This window comes from Erpetoichthys calabaricus, chromosome 16 (assembly GCF_900747795.2).
Source record: "Erpetoichthys calabaricus chromosome 16, fErpCal1.3, whole genome shotgun sequence".
Lineage (NCBI taxonomy): Eukaryota > Metazoa > Chordata > Cladistia > Polypteriformes > Polypteridae > Erpetoichthys > Erpetoichthys calabaricus.
This window is the reverse complement of record NC_041409.2, coordinates 83,897,220-83,916,009: the sequence shown is the minus strand read 5'-3', so window position 1 is coordinate 83,916,009 and position 18,790 is coordinate 83,897,220. Positions and strand designations below refer to the sequence as shown.

General features: G+C 37.7%; 2 protein-coding genes across 3 annotated transcripts in view; both read right to left on the bottom strand.

The window, feature by feature from the left end:
- Positions 1-5,068, bottom strand: part of smek1 (SMEK homolog 1, suppressor of mek1 (Dictyostelium)) — a 74,191-nt gene extending 69,123 nt beyond the window's left edge. For both annotated transcript variants that reach the window (XM_028821831.2, XM_028821832.2), the window contains exon 1: positions 4,245-5,068. In XM_028821831.2, coding sequence (XP_028677664.1) covers positions 4,245-4,386 — 142 coding nt within the window. In that variant the 5' untranslated portion in view covers positions 4,387-5,068. The remainder of the gene's footprint in view (positions 1-4,244) is intronic.
- A 4,861-nt stretch (positions 5,069-9,929) lies between these two features.
- Positions 9,930-18,790, bottom strand: part of LOC114666823 (cation channel sperm-associated auxiliary subunit beta-like) — a 70,464-nt gene continuing 61,603 nt past the window's right edge. The window contains exons 21-22 of the mRNA XM_051919752.1: positions 12,236-12,310; positions 9,930-10,425 (exon numbers count right to left, since the gene is read on the bottom strand). Coding sequence (XP_051775712.1) covers positions 10,186-10,425; positions 12,236-12,310 — 315 coding nt within the window. The 3' untranslated portion in view covers positions 9,930-10,185. The remainder of the gene's footprint in view (positions 10,426-12,235; positions 12,311-18,790) is intronic.

The following is an 18,790-nucleotide window of genomic DNA, read 5'->3' as shown; positions in this document are numbered from 1 at the left end:
TATTTCTTTTATGATATGGATTTTTCTTATACCGCAACACCGGTTTAAATTGCCTAAACGACGTTCGGAACGTGGCGCAGCGGGAAACTGTTCAAGTGGGGACCTTTTTCACTGCTACACCGCTAAACACAGATTTGTTGCGTGGGGGCTCTTTTTCACTGCTACACCACTAAATAGGTAGTGGTAGTGTAGGTATTGCGCGGTGAAAATGGGACAGAGAACATTCCGAAACTGAAGCTGTAGCTGACAAAGTTGAACATGATGACACAGAAGAACTTTTGCCGAAAAAAAGGAGTCATGTCCGTTGCCTGGAGATACTTTAGTTTTAAAAGGTCAGATGTGGACCATTATGTTCAAATGTGTAAATACTGTTTCTATATTACTGGATAATACTGCAAGCCAAGTTGTACTTGTTTTATTTGTTTTCAATACAGTATAATGTACCTGGGTACTGTGTAATAGTGACACAACATGTTGACTTTATTCTCGAAATTTCCACTTTAATCTTGACGCTTATGACGAGAATAAAGTCGACATGTTGACTTTATTCTTGTAATTTGTCATTAAAGTAGAACATCGTAAACTTCATCGTAAAATGAATATTTGCACTGCTGCCTCACAGCAAAGGTGTCTTGTGTGTACCCTGCCTTGCATTTGCATGTTTTTCTGGTGGGTTTACTCCGCGTGCTTCAGTTTCCTTTCAAAGTCATGTAGGATGTGGGGTTTTGTTATGCTATATTGACCCTGCTAGTGTATGTTTTGCTTGTATTCATCCTGCGATGTGCTGGCGACTCGTTCAGAGATGGGCACAACTCTGAATGGATGGCATAATTAAACATGTATAACGAGGATATTTTTAAAGTTCTGAACACTCCGTGGGCTAAGTTTATAACTAGTTTTAATTTCACAAAGACATTTATCGTGTGGTGATTGGTTATGTGGTGAAAGAAAAAGGAAGGATAGGAACTGGGGTTTTGGTACGTCAGATAGAGACAGCATGCATGCAATAAGGATAGACCGCTGAAAGAACATGCATTGAATTCTGTGTTCATGTCTCCGACCACCAGATCACAAACCCAACATTTACACAATATTTAAGTTAAACCTGTGCGATAGCCATTCATACATTCAGTTTTTTGGAGCCTCGTCACACCTGCCATAAAGTTCTCTACACTGAACATACATCTGGGGACCCCTTACTGCGAGGGAGCAGCACTACCGCCTCACTACCGTGCATGTGTAATACCTGCTTTAATGCATTTCATCATGAAAATGATATCAAGTATTTATCTTAGCATTCTAAATTTTCAGAAAGCAGGAATATCATGAAGTGAATGGATTCTGTATGGTGATCGCTGTCTCCTCTTAGTGTGGAGGAAGTCAGTTGAAGAAGTGTAGTGATTAACAACTGGGTCGGGGAACGCAACACAAAGCATTTAATGTGCTGCATTAATTTATGACGGGGTTTGACAAAATCTAGTAAATTAAACATTGATTTTAGGAAGAAGTTTGGTTTACGACATTCTACTTTAATTATGAAGTAAACTATGAGAATAAAGTGGAAATGTCGACTTTATTCTCGACATAGTTTGTTTTTTTTCTTCCCTGTGTCCGTTTTTTTTTCACCGTGGCCCTAATACGATTCCGTAGGGCTATACCACAAATAGCATTATAAATGCAAGTTGCAGGTTTATTATTTATGCATATAGCTTAGCTTGAAGCAAGGTCCATATTAATGCAGTTTGCCTAAATGATGGTTCAGTTGGTAAAGATGTCATCACCAAGTTGCACTTGTTTTATTTTAATTTGGTGAATACTGTGTAATGCACCTGGGCTTGAAGTTTTGAAGTAATAGTGCAACTATCAGTAATAATACTATTTATTTTATTGTTATTATTTATTAGTTTAAATATTATGCAGTTTAATGATGATAAAGTTGTTTAAAAAGTCACTTTAACGTGTCAGTGGACAGAGATTGTTAACATTAACAGAAAGTGTAGTTGGTTTACAAAAAATATTTACTATTTATTCCTTTTCTAAGACATACTCCGTGCAATACAACTTTTGACAAGCACTTCTGGATACTAGTCTAAATGCCTCTTTGTATGGTTGAAAATATGTTGTCAAAATTATAGTTTAAGTTTTTGCAAAATTTGTTCAATAAAAAGGTTCTATATTTTGACTGTCTTTGTCATGCAATGTGATTCCTTCTCTTCATTAGTACCACCCCCTTGAAAACTATCACTTTATGGGGCCATGCAAACCTGTATTAATACTTGTGTGCACATTAAAATGTTTTTTTTGTACAATGTACAATACTCTTGACAGTGGAATAGGTTATTCTTAGCCAGTAATTGCAGTGGAAAATGTGGTTAACATCCACTCATGCATGGGGGGAAAAAAATACCGTCGAATACCGTGAAACCAGGATAATTTAGAAAAATACTGTGATATAGAATTTTCGTCATACCGCCCACACCCCTAGTTTCATGTTGCATTAGAGGTATTTGTTGCATTATACGTTTTCGTTCCATTTGACTTTGAAATTAACATGCAAATACTTTTTAAACTTACACTTTTACTGTAAAACCAGTAAAAAATATTTGGAATTAACTTTTCAATATCGCATTGAATTTTGATTCCGTGTTTGGAGTTACATTGTTACAAAGCAACGTATAACTGCACGAGTGAATATCGTTTTTTCCTCTCTAATAAATAAACCAACTTTTTCAAATGTTTGTCCCGGTGATTTGTTAATCGTTATAGCAAAAGCTATTCTAATGGGAAACTGTAAACGTTTTAATATGAATGGCAGTATCAAGATCTCCTTTGTGTCTAATGTTATCCGCGGAAGATGTACTACATTACATTTCTTGTCACCTGTTAAAATTTTACAAATCAGAATTGTTCAACCAATTTTGAATACAACTAATCTTGTCCTACTGCACAGCCCATCACTCATACATAAATTAAGCAATAACATTATGATACATACTTCTTTCAACAGTAATTAGGCTGGTGGAAGACCAGATGGTGTTAACGGTTGTAGATATTCTACAGGATATTGGAAGTTTTCATCTTCTGCAACATCACCACCAAATGTTTCACCATAGTCTATTGATACACATATAACCAATTGGCCAATTTGTTCATAAAAATTTAAGAGATGAGCGCACAGGAACTGTGTCTGACAAAAGCATTCACACGAATGAGAGGTGAGAGGACTGTGGGCGTGTGCCATTAACCTGAAATGGTTGAGAGGAGGACGGGACTTGAAAAAAAAAAAAATCTGTTGGCAATTGTCTTGTCTCAGGATTTTCTTTTATAATAGAGAGATGTGTATGTAATATTGGAAGGGCTTAGCTATTAGCTAAACAAACAGGTCTGATGGATTGAATGGACTCCTCTCATTTGTCAACTTGATTGCTTTTCTTAGGTACACACTTGCTCCCATACCACCAACATATGTGCAACAATTTAAATACAACTAATTCATAACTGTAAAACCTCTACAAGAGCCCTGAAATTGCAGTCCTCTGCCCTTTGGTTAAGTACAGAACCCCCCCCCCCCCCCCCAAAAAAACACATTTGCAATGTGGAAGGAAAGTCTTGAGCGGTAGGTTTTAATGCAAAATGCATCCAAGTAGTGGCTTAACTGGCCAGACCTTGCTGCCACAAGTAGCACTTAATACAACATTTCCATACTTAGATTTTGTTTAGCACACAACCTGCCCCTATAGTGTGTGAGAGATCTAACGCCTGAACAACTGGACAATCGTTTTCTAAAAACTATAGACCCTACCAAAAACAGGACAACTAAACAACAATTTTATGCATGCCGCAGTTTTAGGACTGTAATACCATGACACGTGTGTGTGTAGTATATATAAAGAAAAACTACTGAACTGACGTACATACCAACATACAGTCTTCTCTTTTCTGCAGTTATCGATGAAGAAGAAACAATGTCACTCACCCTCAACACCTGATGATTGTTTCCGTAGAGGTGTCTAACGCAGAAGGAAGCTTCAATTATCAAGGAAGAAATCCTGAGAACCATAAACTTGACAACTCGCAGAACAAGTTTCAACGGTCGAGCCGTTGAGAAAAACTGCAATCAGTTAGGCGGACTCGAGCACGGTTTACAGAACAAATCACTGCTTTTTTATTTTTGGAACACCATTCTAATTTTCTAGGTGCTGCCACCCAACATTACCTTAAAGTAAAAGAGAAGTAGTGCTTACCATCGCTTTCTGCCCGGACTAACAAAGACATGCCTTTGAGTCTCTCCACGTACCCGGAGGAAACGTGGCCGGTGCCCCGGTCGTCCCATTGCCGGTCCTCGTTGAGGGTGTAGACCTTCACTCGCCGCCGGGTGTCCGTCATGCTGTCGTGCCGCGTGCAGCCGGCAGAGAGGTCCGCCGTGTCCGACCCGGTCGCCCCTTCGACGCTCGCTCGCTCTCCCACCTGAGCGGCAAGCGCAGAACGAGGCCTCCTGTTTGCTCCTTTTAAGTTTCTCTCGACATTTTCAGTCCCGAGTATGCAACCCAGTAAAAGCCACAATTGCGCTTTCCGGTGTCTCTTAAGGCGCAATTAAAATACGAAACGAACAACGAGAACACCCGAAAAACTAAAGCTAAAAGCAGTCGTGCCCTGTGGTCAATTGTCTCCCAATTCTCTTCCTTTCCGAATTCCCCTCATCCTTAAAAATTAGTTATTGATACATTTCCAAGCGGAGGCAGAACGCCAAAACATGCCACCGAAGGAGAAACACCAAAACTAATGGTATTATAACTATTTTTATTTATATATTTACCGACCACTCCGCCATGTTCTATTCGCAGGCCTCAAACAAGCAGATATGGCCCTCTCCGTTTACTTTTTGCCGTAAATTAAACAAAAAAAACAACATCGGGATATCTGTTCTACTCCCTTCTTATGTAAAACCTGTCGACTACTGACTCGCCGGTGTTTCATAATAGTGTTTTTAATCTCATAACTACAGTTCCTTTTCGCGGAGCTCCGCCATCTTGGGTCCTCTCAGTATGTCAGCACGGGGTCTCACGCCCAGCGGCTGCAGGGGCAGCGCGCCACTATTTAAAGGAGCGCGAGTTCCAATGACGTGCGCCGCTCACTAGAAGCAGTCGTAAGGTAGAGGACAGCAGCACAGGCTTACTGTAGGATAAAGTATAGAAATAACAGAACCGTATCCTTTTATTTATATATATATATATATATATATATATATATATATATATATATATATATATATATATATATATATATATATATTTGGTATACATATTTATTTAATAAATGTATTTATTTTGTATGTATTTATTATATTATATATATATATATATATATATATATATATATATATATATATATATATATATATATATTTATATATATATATATACAAAGATGTTATTATTACAAGATAATGCAATACAGTACTTCTAAGTATTTGTCTTGCACACATGCACAGTGGCATGCAGAGACTAGAGGATGCCCTGGGCAAACTCCTTGATTGTATGCCCCTAAGGTGAGGTGCTGTCAAAGTGAATGGTCCAGAAGGCATATGAATGTGATAAAGAAAGGCATATTAATTAAGAAATACACACTTTATTCAAATTCAATATTCATTTAAGCTTCTTTCCCTAAATTAGATCTCCTCTCCGAAAACAATTGTACTACTTCATTTTATACATCATCTGTGAGGAATTCTTTTTCATAGCTGATTACAGCCAGGCTGGTCAGACGCTCTTGCGACATGGAAGATCTGAAGGTTCGAGAACCCCAACCAAACTCCTGTACATGCAAGAATTATAACATAACTCAGATTTACTCTGACTACACAGACTACAGATTTCTCAGACTTACCGTACTGGACTAGCTAGGAAAAAGAACACAAGAGATGAAGTAAGTGAGGTAAACTCAGTCTCAGAAAAACACTTCACTGCACCAAGGTTGGACAAATGACCCTTAACACGTTCACTGCGCATACGGGAGCAGAGCATGTCTCTCGTGCTGAAGCCCTTTTCAAGGTCATTTGACTCGAGGGTTCAATTTCCTGTTCCATGTGAAACAAACATAGTTTTCATAATGTTCTCTGCGTGGGACCCAGTTAGGCCCGGTGCGCGCACTTCTAGCACTTATAAGTCATACTGCTTCACTGAAAATGAGCTACAATAATTTAAATTTGTTAATATTATATTAAAAAAATTTTCAAAAACAGGGCACTTCTAGACAGCATACTCTTTGGATTGGATATCCCCCCTCAGATATGGATGCCCGGGGCCATTGCGCCCTTGGAATGCAACGTTTTGACTTTCAATACATCCAATAGACGTACATTCTTATGGGAATACGATAGATCCCAAACGTAATGCTCATCTTCCATCCATCCATCCATTTCACAACCCGCTGAATCCGAACACAGGGTCACGGGGGTCTGCTGGAGCCAATCCCAGCCAACACAGGGCACAAGGCAGGAACCAATCCTGGGCAGGGTGCCAACCCACCGCAGGACACACACAAACACACCCACACACCAAGCACACACTAGGGCCAATTTAGAATCGCCAATCCACCTAACCTGCTAATTTCCTAATAGAGTCTGGATAGTGTTAGAGGTATGGAGGAATGAAACAGATTACACCATATGGAGGAATATTTTGCACAAAATGAAATAACTACATTAATAAACGCATTGTAAAATATGACAGTAAATTATAAAATCATATGTGAGCATATATAATTAAATGTTTCATGAAATATGTTTTTTGGTTTTTTATTTAATTCATTTTTTTTTAAGTGACACCATGAGTAAAATTAACTGCATATGGAAGTGAGAACTGTGAGTACTGTTTTTTGAATGATGAATTGTCAGTAAAGTGGACATAAATGTTAAGCTGCTAAGGGCCTCCTTTACAGCACATACTTCAGATGCAGACTCCTGATGATGATTTCAGATTCTTGGATTAAAGTAGCCACGTCACACAGTAATTGTGGACATCTTTGTCTTGCACTCACATCCACCACAGACACATACAACTTTGAGGCTGTGCTTCAGCAGTTCACTTTGACAGGTGAAAATGAGAGCTTTCATTTCAAGTCGAATTTTAGGTTGCATGCCCTGTCAGTAAAATAAATAAATTGAATAGTTTAAAGAAGTACATAAATGTAGCAATTTCACCTCTTTATACATGTATTTGTGTTATTTTGTGTTTTTGTAAATGTGGATTCTAATTTTGGTGTTTGTTTAGTGATTTGTCTTTATTTCAAAAAGTAATTTTTTATTTACTGTCTTGACTTTCTTTGTTTATGTGATGTTCAATATTGATCATATGATCACAATTGTGACATCATATGTTGTGAAGCTATAAATATATCGGAGCTCTCATTCTCTGATGTCCTTGATTGATGAAAAAACCCTTTGCTCTTTAGTTCTGGTTAGCATTACATTAAAGTAGGCCCTAGTTTTAGGTTTTGGTATTCCAGTTTTGGCCTCTCCAGTATTTTTTGACTTCAGCTTCATTTTGTCCTTTTTGATCCTGTTGTCTCAGGACTCAGGACCCTGAGTGTCACAAAAATAAACAAACAAGCAACAAAAAACACATTTCATTGCACATTTAATTATTTATGCTCACACTTCATTTTATTATTTATATATTGTCCCATTTCACAATGCATTTGTTTCTTTGCATATTTATTTATTTTGCCAGAGATCTTGACCATAGTCCTTTGCCCTGATATTAGTGGGCTCCACGGAGAACATGCATTAGAGGATCATCCACCCTGATTATCTGCTTAGTAGGTGTATTGCATGGCACTGAGGTGGTTTCTGACCAGAGTTATAGTTGTTTCAGGACCAGCTTCTCCCAAGGATTTCATGGTGTGTGATGTGAGAATAACTTATCTGTTGACAAAAGAACAAAGGGTATCCATTTTTAAGCACCAAGACTGTAAAGTCATTGTTTTGCAAGGAGCTTGAGGCAAGTCTCAAGTGATTACACCCATGTCCCAAGCCCTGACTGAAAAGTCTCAAGTCTAGTCTCAAGCACGTCTTGAGCCATGTCTCAAGTCAAGCCAGGCACGATTTAAACACGTGAAAATTAGTTTTGCACCAAAGTTAATGCAATTTCTAACAGTCTTTAAAATTTTGCCAAATTTTTTATTACGGTTTCCCAGCTATCAATTCCATGTGCTACATAGATAAACAAAAGAAAAATCACTGTACAAATTCAAATGTAATGTGGAACAATGTATAAAGTGCCACTGAACGTAATAAAACTATAGTGCAAACAAATTAGTTACAAAAGACTAAATTGGCCAGCACTCGTTGGACAGTCAGGACGAATAATGGAGCCTCCTTAGAGCAGCATGGAATACATCATTTGACCAAAAAAATCATGAACTTTAACAGTAGCAGTAAGGAAAGTAATGGTTTTTGAATTCTCATAGTAAAAATTAGACTTTAACCAATTTTGCTCTGCAGACAGAATTAAGAACGAAACCATTCTCAGTGTTTCCCATTACTGATTAAGGTAGTAATGTTCTTGTTTAATGACATTCCAGACTGATTCACTAGTACTGAATGTCACTTAGCTCAACTTCTTGCTTTTTTGCACAAAAAGAATCACACTTGCAGTTAGACACCAGCACAGGATATATGTATCTTTTCCCCTATTCAGCTGTGTGTTTATTTTTTTGTTCTAATCGATTTTTTGACAAGTTATGTTTTTAATGAATTGCCACTGTGTCACCCTATTGAGGCTTGACATATCATGCACATCTTTTTGTCAAGTTTTAATAAAGATGCTGTCTCTTCATGTTACCATTCCTTAACAGCCACAAACTAAAATAAAAAGAAATAACAAATAAATAGCCTGAACTGAAGTTAAAATTATTGTCTTTTCACAATTACTTATAGTTTAGCTGTAATTTAGCCCTGGCTCACTAATGCTTATTACTACATAGACCACTTACCGTTCTTTGTGTAGCCTCAAATGTCAAACAGAGTTCAAAGTTGTTGTACATCCATCTGAGATTTTTATCTGACAAATTTTGCATGTTGAAATTCATTTCCTGTGAACAATATTATAGTATTTGTAATTGAACTGTATAATCTGTGGGAGCATGTCTCAAGCACTTTTTCTCTGCCTTCATTTAAATACTGGTGTGTAAAAGAGTCTTCTTGAGTCATAAGGCAGAAGTTGAAGTCCAAGTTGAAGACATTGCTGTTCAAATCCAAGTCGAGTTGCAAGTCTTAAGTCATCAAACTCTTGACTCGAGCCCAAGTCAGGTCCACATCTCTCCTATGCATTATAGTTGCTGAATGAACCCACAGAGCTATCTAGCACATGAATTGAGCATTCTTGGTCGTCATCAGCCATGACTGACAGTTTTGGAATAGCATTTGGTGGATGTGCACATCACAAGAATGATATCTTCATGATGGGAAATGCAGTGGGTTAAGAAAGTAGCCTTCATTGTATCAGCATATTGAAAAATACAATTTAAAAATGGACTCCTGCTCGAAAAAAAACTGCAAATTTGTGTAGCGTTTGAAGATTCATTATCTGACAGTCTAATACTAACATCTAGATCTAGTGACAGTTTTGTCTTTATGGAACATTCTGTTGGATTATGACAGGAGCCTGTCACAACAGTGCAGTCACTCTTACTGATTCAGGAATGTCGACCCCCTTGACCAAATTATTCTGTAAAAATGCTCTTTATAGAAGACCCCCAGCTTTGCCTGTACCACTTTTCTACTCCACTTAGTCCAATTGATCTCTTAAATATACGCTTGTAGCATTTCTAGTCTTTTTCAGAAGCCACTCTTGGGTCAATAGTGTTGATAAACTGCAAGGGACAAGTAGTACTCCATGGCTACCAAAGGGATGCTGTTCAGTATTATTATTCACACAATGAATTAAACATGGCTCCATGCCAGTCCCCCAGTATATTCTCTTAATATAATGTCCCAAGTAAGCTGCTTGTTATGAAAAGGTGCTCTGTAAAAAGTAGATGGACTGAAATTAAAAGACACACAAAAGTATTGCAGTATTCCACAGAATAGTAATGATAGTTATGCCTGTAAGCCTCCACGGAGTACATGGCAATCAGATATTGTTGATCTCTCCTGCAGTAAACCCAGGGATGTTTCATTGACCCCTAAGCCTGCACGGGACGCCTAACACTTCCACTTCTTCTGTTTCCTTTGCCCTTTGGACCAGTATACGGGTGGACTCTAGGCTGTCGTTTCTTCAGATTCCTGATAGCTTTCTTCACAAAAGAAATACCGTGTATTTTATACAGGACAGCAAAAGGTATTATCAGACACACAAAGGTCGTTCCACCAAGTGACAGCATCCATTGAGCTATTGATGTTCGCAGTGGGTTGTGATGGTAAACCTGGAAGTGAAACAAAAAAAGATGGCTGAACACTGACTGCCCAGGCTGCCCCTGTACTCTTTTGCTATTAGATGTGTGCATGCACCTCTAATGTTCCTTAGCATCTAGGGCAGGGGTGTCGAACTCCAGGCCTGGAGGGCCATTCTAACCCTTTTCCTAATCACTGACCAGTTTTCATTGCTAATTAACTTTTTTTTTCCTTCATTTTAATAGCCCTGTTTTTAAGGATTCAGTCTTCTGAATTTATTCCTTTCTTCATTAAATGAGAGCCAAACAGAAATGAGATGTGAAACAAACAGGGTCCGGTCCGTGTACTTTTTGGTATTTGAAATTTCATTTTAGAAGCAAAAACGAAAAAACGAAAATGAAAGGAATTTTCAGATTTTGATTTTTGATTAAAGAATAAAATGATGGAAAATAAGGTATTTTTTAATTCTGTGGTAACAAATAGCAGTCATAAACTTAAAATTACACATATTTTTCTGGATTTATTTGTGATTCAAATAATGAAAGTGTTATAGCTCAAAAATAACAAAACAGACGCATTTTTGTTGTCTGAAACTGGAGGTACTTCTTCTTCTGCGCGATTTTTGACGATACCTACGAACAGTCCTCCTCACAACACATCGACCGACGGCCTTGAAGTTACACTGCATGGTATCAGCAGAGGATGGACCATTACGTTGCTTTTCGGAACAGTGAAAGAGTGACACTCCGGGACGAGGACATGATTGCAGAAAAACTGAGTCGCATCTTTCCGTTAAAAATACAAGCTTTGCAAACTTTGCTTCATTGATGTATCAGTTCTTTTATGAACGTTATTGTTGTTACTTACTACGAAACAGCTAACATTTGGTGATTTCATTTACTAACACTAAGTCTGGCAATTTTTATAGTGCTAGCATTTTGAATGGTTGCTCATTGACTTTTACCAGCTACTATAGCTAGTAATCGTTTCGAGTATTAACAGTGCACACAAATGTAACACATTAGGAGAGCAACGTGATTAAAATTTACCAGACTTAGTGTTAGTAAATGAAATCACCAAATGTTAACTGTTTCGTAGTAAGTAACAACAATAACGTTCATAAAAGAACTGCTACATCAATGAAGCAAAGTTTGCAAAGCTTGTATTTTTACCTGAAAGATGCGACTCAGTTTTTCTACAGTCACGTCCTCGTCCTGGAGTGAACATTGATTTTTAATGTTCTGAAAAACAACTTCAACTTCAAGGCCGTCGGTCGATGAGTTGTGAGGAGAACTGTTTGCACGTGTCATCAAATATCGCGCAGAAGAAGTACCACCTCTGGTGCCAGACAACGAAAATGCGCCTGTTTTGTTGTTTTTGAGCTATTACACTTTCATTATTTGAATCACAAATGAATCCAGAAAAGTATGTGAAATTTTAAGTTTATGACTGCTATTTGTTACCACAGAATTAAAAAATACCTTATTTTCCATCATTTTATTCTTTAATCAAAAATCAAAATCTGAAAATTCCTTTCATTTTCGTTTTTTCGTTTTTGCGGCTTGTTTTGTGTCTTGTTATTGTTTGGCTGCTAATTAAGGAAAAAGAGACAACTAAGGGGTCTGAGTCAAATTAATTAAAACTAAGGCAAAAGAAGTTAATTAGCAGCAAAAACATGTCACAAATGAAGAAGAAGGATAGAATGAAAACCTGCAGCTACTGCGGCTCACCAGGACCGGAGTTCGACACCTGCGGTCTAGGGCTTTCATGAAGCTGGGCTGATCAACCAGGCACCACTTGAGGGGAAAATAAGCTTAAACAAACAGGCTGATATTGTTTTACCTGAATTTCCTGCTCTAAGTCACAAGGCATGCAGCCAGGGAAAAGAGATATTCGAAAATGATAGAGTTCATAGGCCTGCAGGGAAGAGAGACATTGAAGTTAGTAGAATTGCAGTGAAAGTTTGAGTTAATTATTGAAAAAGCAGCATAGCTACCTTCTGAAAAAATGCATTTCCATAATTTTCAGTTTGATAGTTTGTTATATTTCTAAAGACATATAGGTTAGCTAAACTGGTAATTGCATATTGTCCCTTTGTGGATGTAAGTACAGTATCGCAAATATACACACGTGTGCCTAAGTAGACCTTGTGATGAACTAGCACACCGTCCAGAGGTGGTTCTTTTCTTGCACCCAGTGCTACATGTTAGGCTGCGGCATCTCCATGAACTTGAATTGGATTAATCAGCTTTGAGAATCCTAGCCACATGCTGTGTTTTTTAAAATGACGATTCTAGACTGAATTCAGCCTAATCTCTCCTGTGAACCTTGTGGTTTCAGTGTGATTATTTTTTGGTTCACGATTAGAAACACTAGCAAGGCAGACAAACACATTCAGAGATACTCAGTATACCTTCTGTAGATCAAAAGCAATTTGTACATTTCTTGTAAAAGAAAATTAGCTTAGCGTTTACATTAAAACTATCAAACAGTGTACTTTTATTATTTTGCCAACCATCTCACTCACCACTCTATATGATTAGCATTGCCAACAAACCATATGATAGGGGAAAGGTCAGATGCAATTAGCACAGAGCCAGAGTGGTACTCTAGAAAGTACCAGAAGACTAACAGGTATAAAGAAAGAGCTCACAAAAAGATTTGTTTTTATAGTCAGGTATGACAGCCCCAAATAAACTATGGCATGAACTCTGATTTAGAAGCTTCTCATTTATGTTTGAATGAAAAAAATAGATGGACAATTTTTCAACTAGTGAAACAGTATAATCCTCATTGGTGGAAAGATTTTTGTTGCAATGACTGGTGGTTCATCCATTGATAGTTTAAAATCAGAAAGGCCAGCAGCAGGATCAGAACAAATGATCCCACAGACTTTTCCTGAAACCATAGGCACAGACACCTTGCGTAACATATAAATGTAAAGTATTAATATTACCGTTATAGTAAAGTAGTACACCGATTGTTTGATGACACAGATTGAAGTCGGACTATTTCACCATCATATGGCTTCCTCAGTGTTTTGTTCCTGAAATGTGCTAACAGAGATAAAACCTCCACAGGAAACTATGGAACCCATTTCTCATATTGCAAGTATAATTCTTTGCACCGATTTCATCAAATTTCTGATGTGAATCTAAGAGAGTCCTCTATTCATCCAAAGTAGACATTAGCAGCCCTCTCGCACATGGATCCTTGCTTTCTGGCTCTGTTTTATGTGATCATTCTCCGACTGCGTCCTTTCCCCTATACTCAATCTCAACACAGAAGCCTCCCCAGGTATGTGTACCAAGTCTTTTCCTATATTCCCTCTATACCTTGGCAGATCTGACATCATTGTGAAATTTGCTGATTATGCAACAGTAGTGGATCTTATTTTCAAAGGAGATGAAACTGAAAAAAAGAGAAAATCATAGCAATGTGCATATCACAGAAGACCTCACATGGACTGTCTGAGATGCAACCACACCTTTTTTATCTCCACGCTTAGCATGAGCCTGCACAACCTTTGATCAGTTTACACCTGTACCACTGAAAGCATCCTAACTGGTTGCACCACTGCCTGGTATAGGAACTGCAATGAGCTCAACTGGAAAGCCTTGCAGAAGGTAGTGTGTTCTGCCAAACAAATCATGCACTTGGATGGGAGACCATCTAGGAAAACCCTGGGTTGCTGCTGGAAGAAGTGTTGGTGAGGCCAGCAGGGGGCACTTATCCCATGGCCTGAATGTAGATCCCAATGCCCCAGTGCAGAGATGGAGACGCTGTCCAGTAAAACATGTCACCATCCTCTAAATGAGACGTAAAAACGAGGTCCTGACTATCTCTGGCCACACAAGATCCCTGGGCATCCTTCATAAAGAGTAGGGTGTATCCCAATGTCCTGGCTAAATTTCCCATTCAATTGTAATTTAACCCCCATCTTTAACTGGCTATCTCTCTCACCACTTCACCACCTAAAAACTAATATGGGGTGCGCATACTGGTGTAAAAATGGCTGGTGTTGCATCATCCAGGTGGATGCTACACATTAGTGGTGGTTGAAGTGGCTCCCCACTCACTATGTTAAGCACTCTGAGCAGTGAGAAAAGGGCTATATAAATGTAAAGAATTATTATTATTATTATTATTAAGACGTATATGTTAAGCAGTCAAAGGAAAGCCAGGAAAAACATCAATGACTCCAGTTCTTCAAAATAATAATAATAAAATAATAATAATAATTATTATTATTATTTATATTTTTATTATTATTAAGACATATTGTTAAGCAGTCAAAGGAAATCCAGGAAAATCATCAATGACCCCAGTTCTTTAATATAATAATAATAATAATAATAATATTTGAAACTGTATTATCAGCACCCAGACCAGTAGGCCCCAAAACACCTTCTTCTATCAAGCTGCTAAGATGCTGCACCCTGCATAGTGTCTGGTACCAACCCTTATCAACACCCTACCCCTCACCCAATTTTAATGTTGCTGTTCCTTCATCCCCGCATTCCTTTGCACCATAACTATTTAGTGTAATTACTATGCGTTGTACAGTGTACAAATTGCTGACATGTCTAAACATTTACTTATGTAATAAATTTATGTTGTATAATGTGTGGCTGTTGAATTGATATTTAAATATATGTATTATGTGCGTGCTCTATTGTGTAAATTTGCACTCAGATCTACTGCTGTGGACCCTTCACGCCAAGCTTTTTATTCACATGAACATTTGTGTTAAGTGATGTGACAATAAAGTGACTTGACTTAACACTTCTTGCCAATGATAGTTACTCGAGTCTTCACCTTTAAATCTTCTGCTTCTAAGTAATAAGAGAGGCAGAAATACCATTCTGTTACGCAAGAGAAGTTCTCATAGTTACAAAGCCTCACCTGCCACTATACCCTAAGCAGGGTTTTTCTTCGTGTTCTCTGGTTGAAAGGGTTGTTCTGTACTTCTGAGTCACTTAAACTCAAACCCTACTGCTGCTGCCATTTCACACAGAATGAACAGCTGAGAGAGGGGCACATCACTCTTGTGCAGCCACATTTTCCTTCAGTTGGACTGATTTATTATGGAAATAATGTAATGTTAGACAGGGTCAAGATCAGTGCTACAACATACCTGGAACCATCCTGAAGTGAAGCAGACTATAAAATGTCCTAGCAGGAACAGCATTCATTGTAGTGTAACAGAGACTTTAGGTTTCTAATTTGTGGCATTAGCCCTGTTAGTAAAAGTACTGGGGATAACTGAAAGACATCAGAGGATGTCAAGTGCTTACTTAGAATTTCCTTAAGCCTACAGGTGGCATCAGTGAGCCCTGTTTGGTTTCCTAATACCCCCTATTAAATGTTGTTTCAGGCCATAACTTGAATGAGGTTGGAGTCAAGTGTGTAGAGGGAAACAAAAGCTCATCTGGTGACTAGAAGAGACAAGAAGAAAGACCAGATTGGATTGAAGAAATGGTATGGGATGTAAAGGTATGAGTGTATTTGTGTTTTTTAGGTGCACTGGCCATCCCATTAATTAAAGAGACTAATTTGTTGCACCCAAGTAGGTCTCAAAATGCACTAGTATTTATTAGTTTTTTATAATTTTATATTATTTTTGCTCCTTTTGTATACACCTATCCTTGAACTTATTTGATAAGTTGATAGGGACATTATTGTCCAGGAACGTACACAGAGGGGTAGCTACAGTGGCTCAAACTCCTGCCTATTTCCTATTAATCATTGACCCACTGTTATGTTTCAGACAGGGTTCGTGCAAACCAAACCCCCCCTCCCCCAGCCAATCCACCACCTTAGGTTCAAATTCTTTCGTATTCTTTTATTTATGTTAATATTTTTGTTTATTTAATGTCAATGTATCTTCTTCAATTTTTCTGTGTATCTTGTGGGTAATTTCCAAAGAAGCAGGGCCTTATAAAGTCTGGGAAAACAAGCAGTCCCTTGCAGTTCACTTGAATGCACTTGGTGGTTTTGGTGAATTCTCCAATCCCAAAAGTAAAGACATTCAGTTTATTCCATTGGCAGCCTAAATGTGCAGCCTATTAACATTATTGCTGCTTGTAATAAGTTAAAGTAAAACACAGTTCAGTGTTAACACCTTATTGGCTGCCTGTGGCTATGGCAAAAAAATACAAGCTTGAACATACAACTGACGAAAAATATGAAAAAATACTTCAGTGAACGATGTAAAATGAAAATCGTAAACATCTAATAATGATAATCATACATATATAATATATTATGATAATATATACTCAAATTTTTTGATTACCAATTTCAATTCAAAAAGAATACGCTTTCCTGTAAAATTGTGTTTTGCCATCAACATATATAGCATGTTCAAGAGTAAGTAGGTCCAGTGACTTAATAATATTTGGCTGGCATATTTATCTAAGGTAATTTACAACATATGAGATATAATTGGTTACATAGGCAAGTGAAGTGACATGCTCATGGTCACACAGTGTCAGCAACAGGATTTGAACCCACAGCCTCAGAGTTTAAAGTCCAAGGTTCTAATCTTTAACCACTGCACCACCCTACCTGCCAATAATATTATTCTTTGGTTAAAAAAAATGCAAATATTGTATATACAAAACTACTTAGTTATTTAGCAGGTGTGATACAACCGACTAACTGATGGCAATATAACTGAGGCCCATTGTCATGTGAAATTTCCCAGGTGAAGCTGGGTAACACAAGTAGTACTTCTATAAACGACTAATATTCTACTATGCACAGAGCTTGAAATTCATCTTTGAATTTGATTTAAATTTGATATTTAATTTGATAGCTGTGTGACTTTCCTTGCAGTGTGATGCTACTTAAACAGTAATATGTTTTAGTTATTAATTCGTTCTTTTGACATTTACTTAGACTTCATTGGTGTTACATTCTGGGTTTGTAGCTGTTTAGTTACCCCCCCCCCGGTCACCCCAGACTGACACAAATAGTAAAGCCGCCAGCAGTGTTATTTAAAAAGGACCCCAAATAGGAGACAGGAAACTAAAGAAGTGGTTGTGGTCAAACCAATGTATGTCAGGACTCAGCTAGCACAAAATATACAAAATCATTTCATTTCTGAGTACTGTAATGGTGCAGCTGAGTAGACAAGAAGTTGTGTAACCCTACCAGGTCACAGAGCTACTTGTGACGGGTTACTTCACTCACCTGAAACTATTTAGCCTGAGTTACTGTGAACACAATTAATTCCAAATGAGCAGAAAAGAAACTTAAATGTCAATACAAAATACAATCAAAAGAAACACAAACAAAAAATACTGCTGAAAAAGATACAGTAGAACATAATGAAGATGATATCTGGTTCTCTAACAAAGAACAGAAGGACACACAATCTAAATCTTGTCCCCAGGCCTCTATTTATAGAGGAAATATACTCTACTGGAGTACCAAAGTAAAAGTGACATAATATTAAAAAAAAAAGTGGCACATGCAAATTAGCTGGAGCGGCAAAATTTTGACATGATGCTTGCAAAATCAGACAGGAGCCAATATCAAGAGAAGTCGTGTACAAAATAAAAATCATGCCAGCAGCTGTACTTCATGTTAACTAGCACATGCACATGCATTTTTCACTGTAGTCTGTACACATGACAATAATGACTTTCTAAACCTATTTAACATGTCGCAAAAAAGAGGGATGTCAGCATGAAGAGGTGGCATGTGACAAATTCAAGGAGTGACATCATATCAATTTGTATTCTAACAGCAGGGACAAATACAAAACAGAAGCAGAATACTAATCACTGGAACAATTTGTCAACCATTCCACAGTGGTTTGCCACACATAATGATAACTTTTCAGATGGAATTGCATTACGCATAACAGGGCTCAAAGGAAGTGAGCCTCCGGTAAATTGAACATTTGCAGTCAAAATTCCAAATGCTTTTTTGCTTGGCTTGGTAAAGCTGTTGGTGTGTGCTCTCTGCTTGAAAGATAGAACACAAGTGTGCATTCTGCTCCAAACTGTAAGAGACGATCCCCAATAGACATGCACATACTGTGCTAGAGTTCCAGTTACGACTCAAACCGCTGTGCAATCTGCATTCACATATAATGCAAAAAGCACCTACTGCAGTTGCCAAATCTGAGTTTCCATCTGTCTGTCTCTCTTTCTACACTGAAAAACTCAACTCCTAGTGGTCAGATTTTGTTGAAATTTGGCACAATTATTCATCCAAGAAATTTGTCAGGATTGTTCAGTTTTCATTGAGAGATCTTGAATAGCACATGTGGCACAAAGTTTTAAACTTTCAAAATCTCCCCTTAGTTAGCCAATAAAAGGTATCATTTTGCTTGACTTTTCGCTACATTCATAATGGCTAACACAGTACAACACCCTAATACTA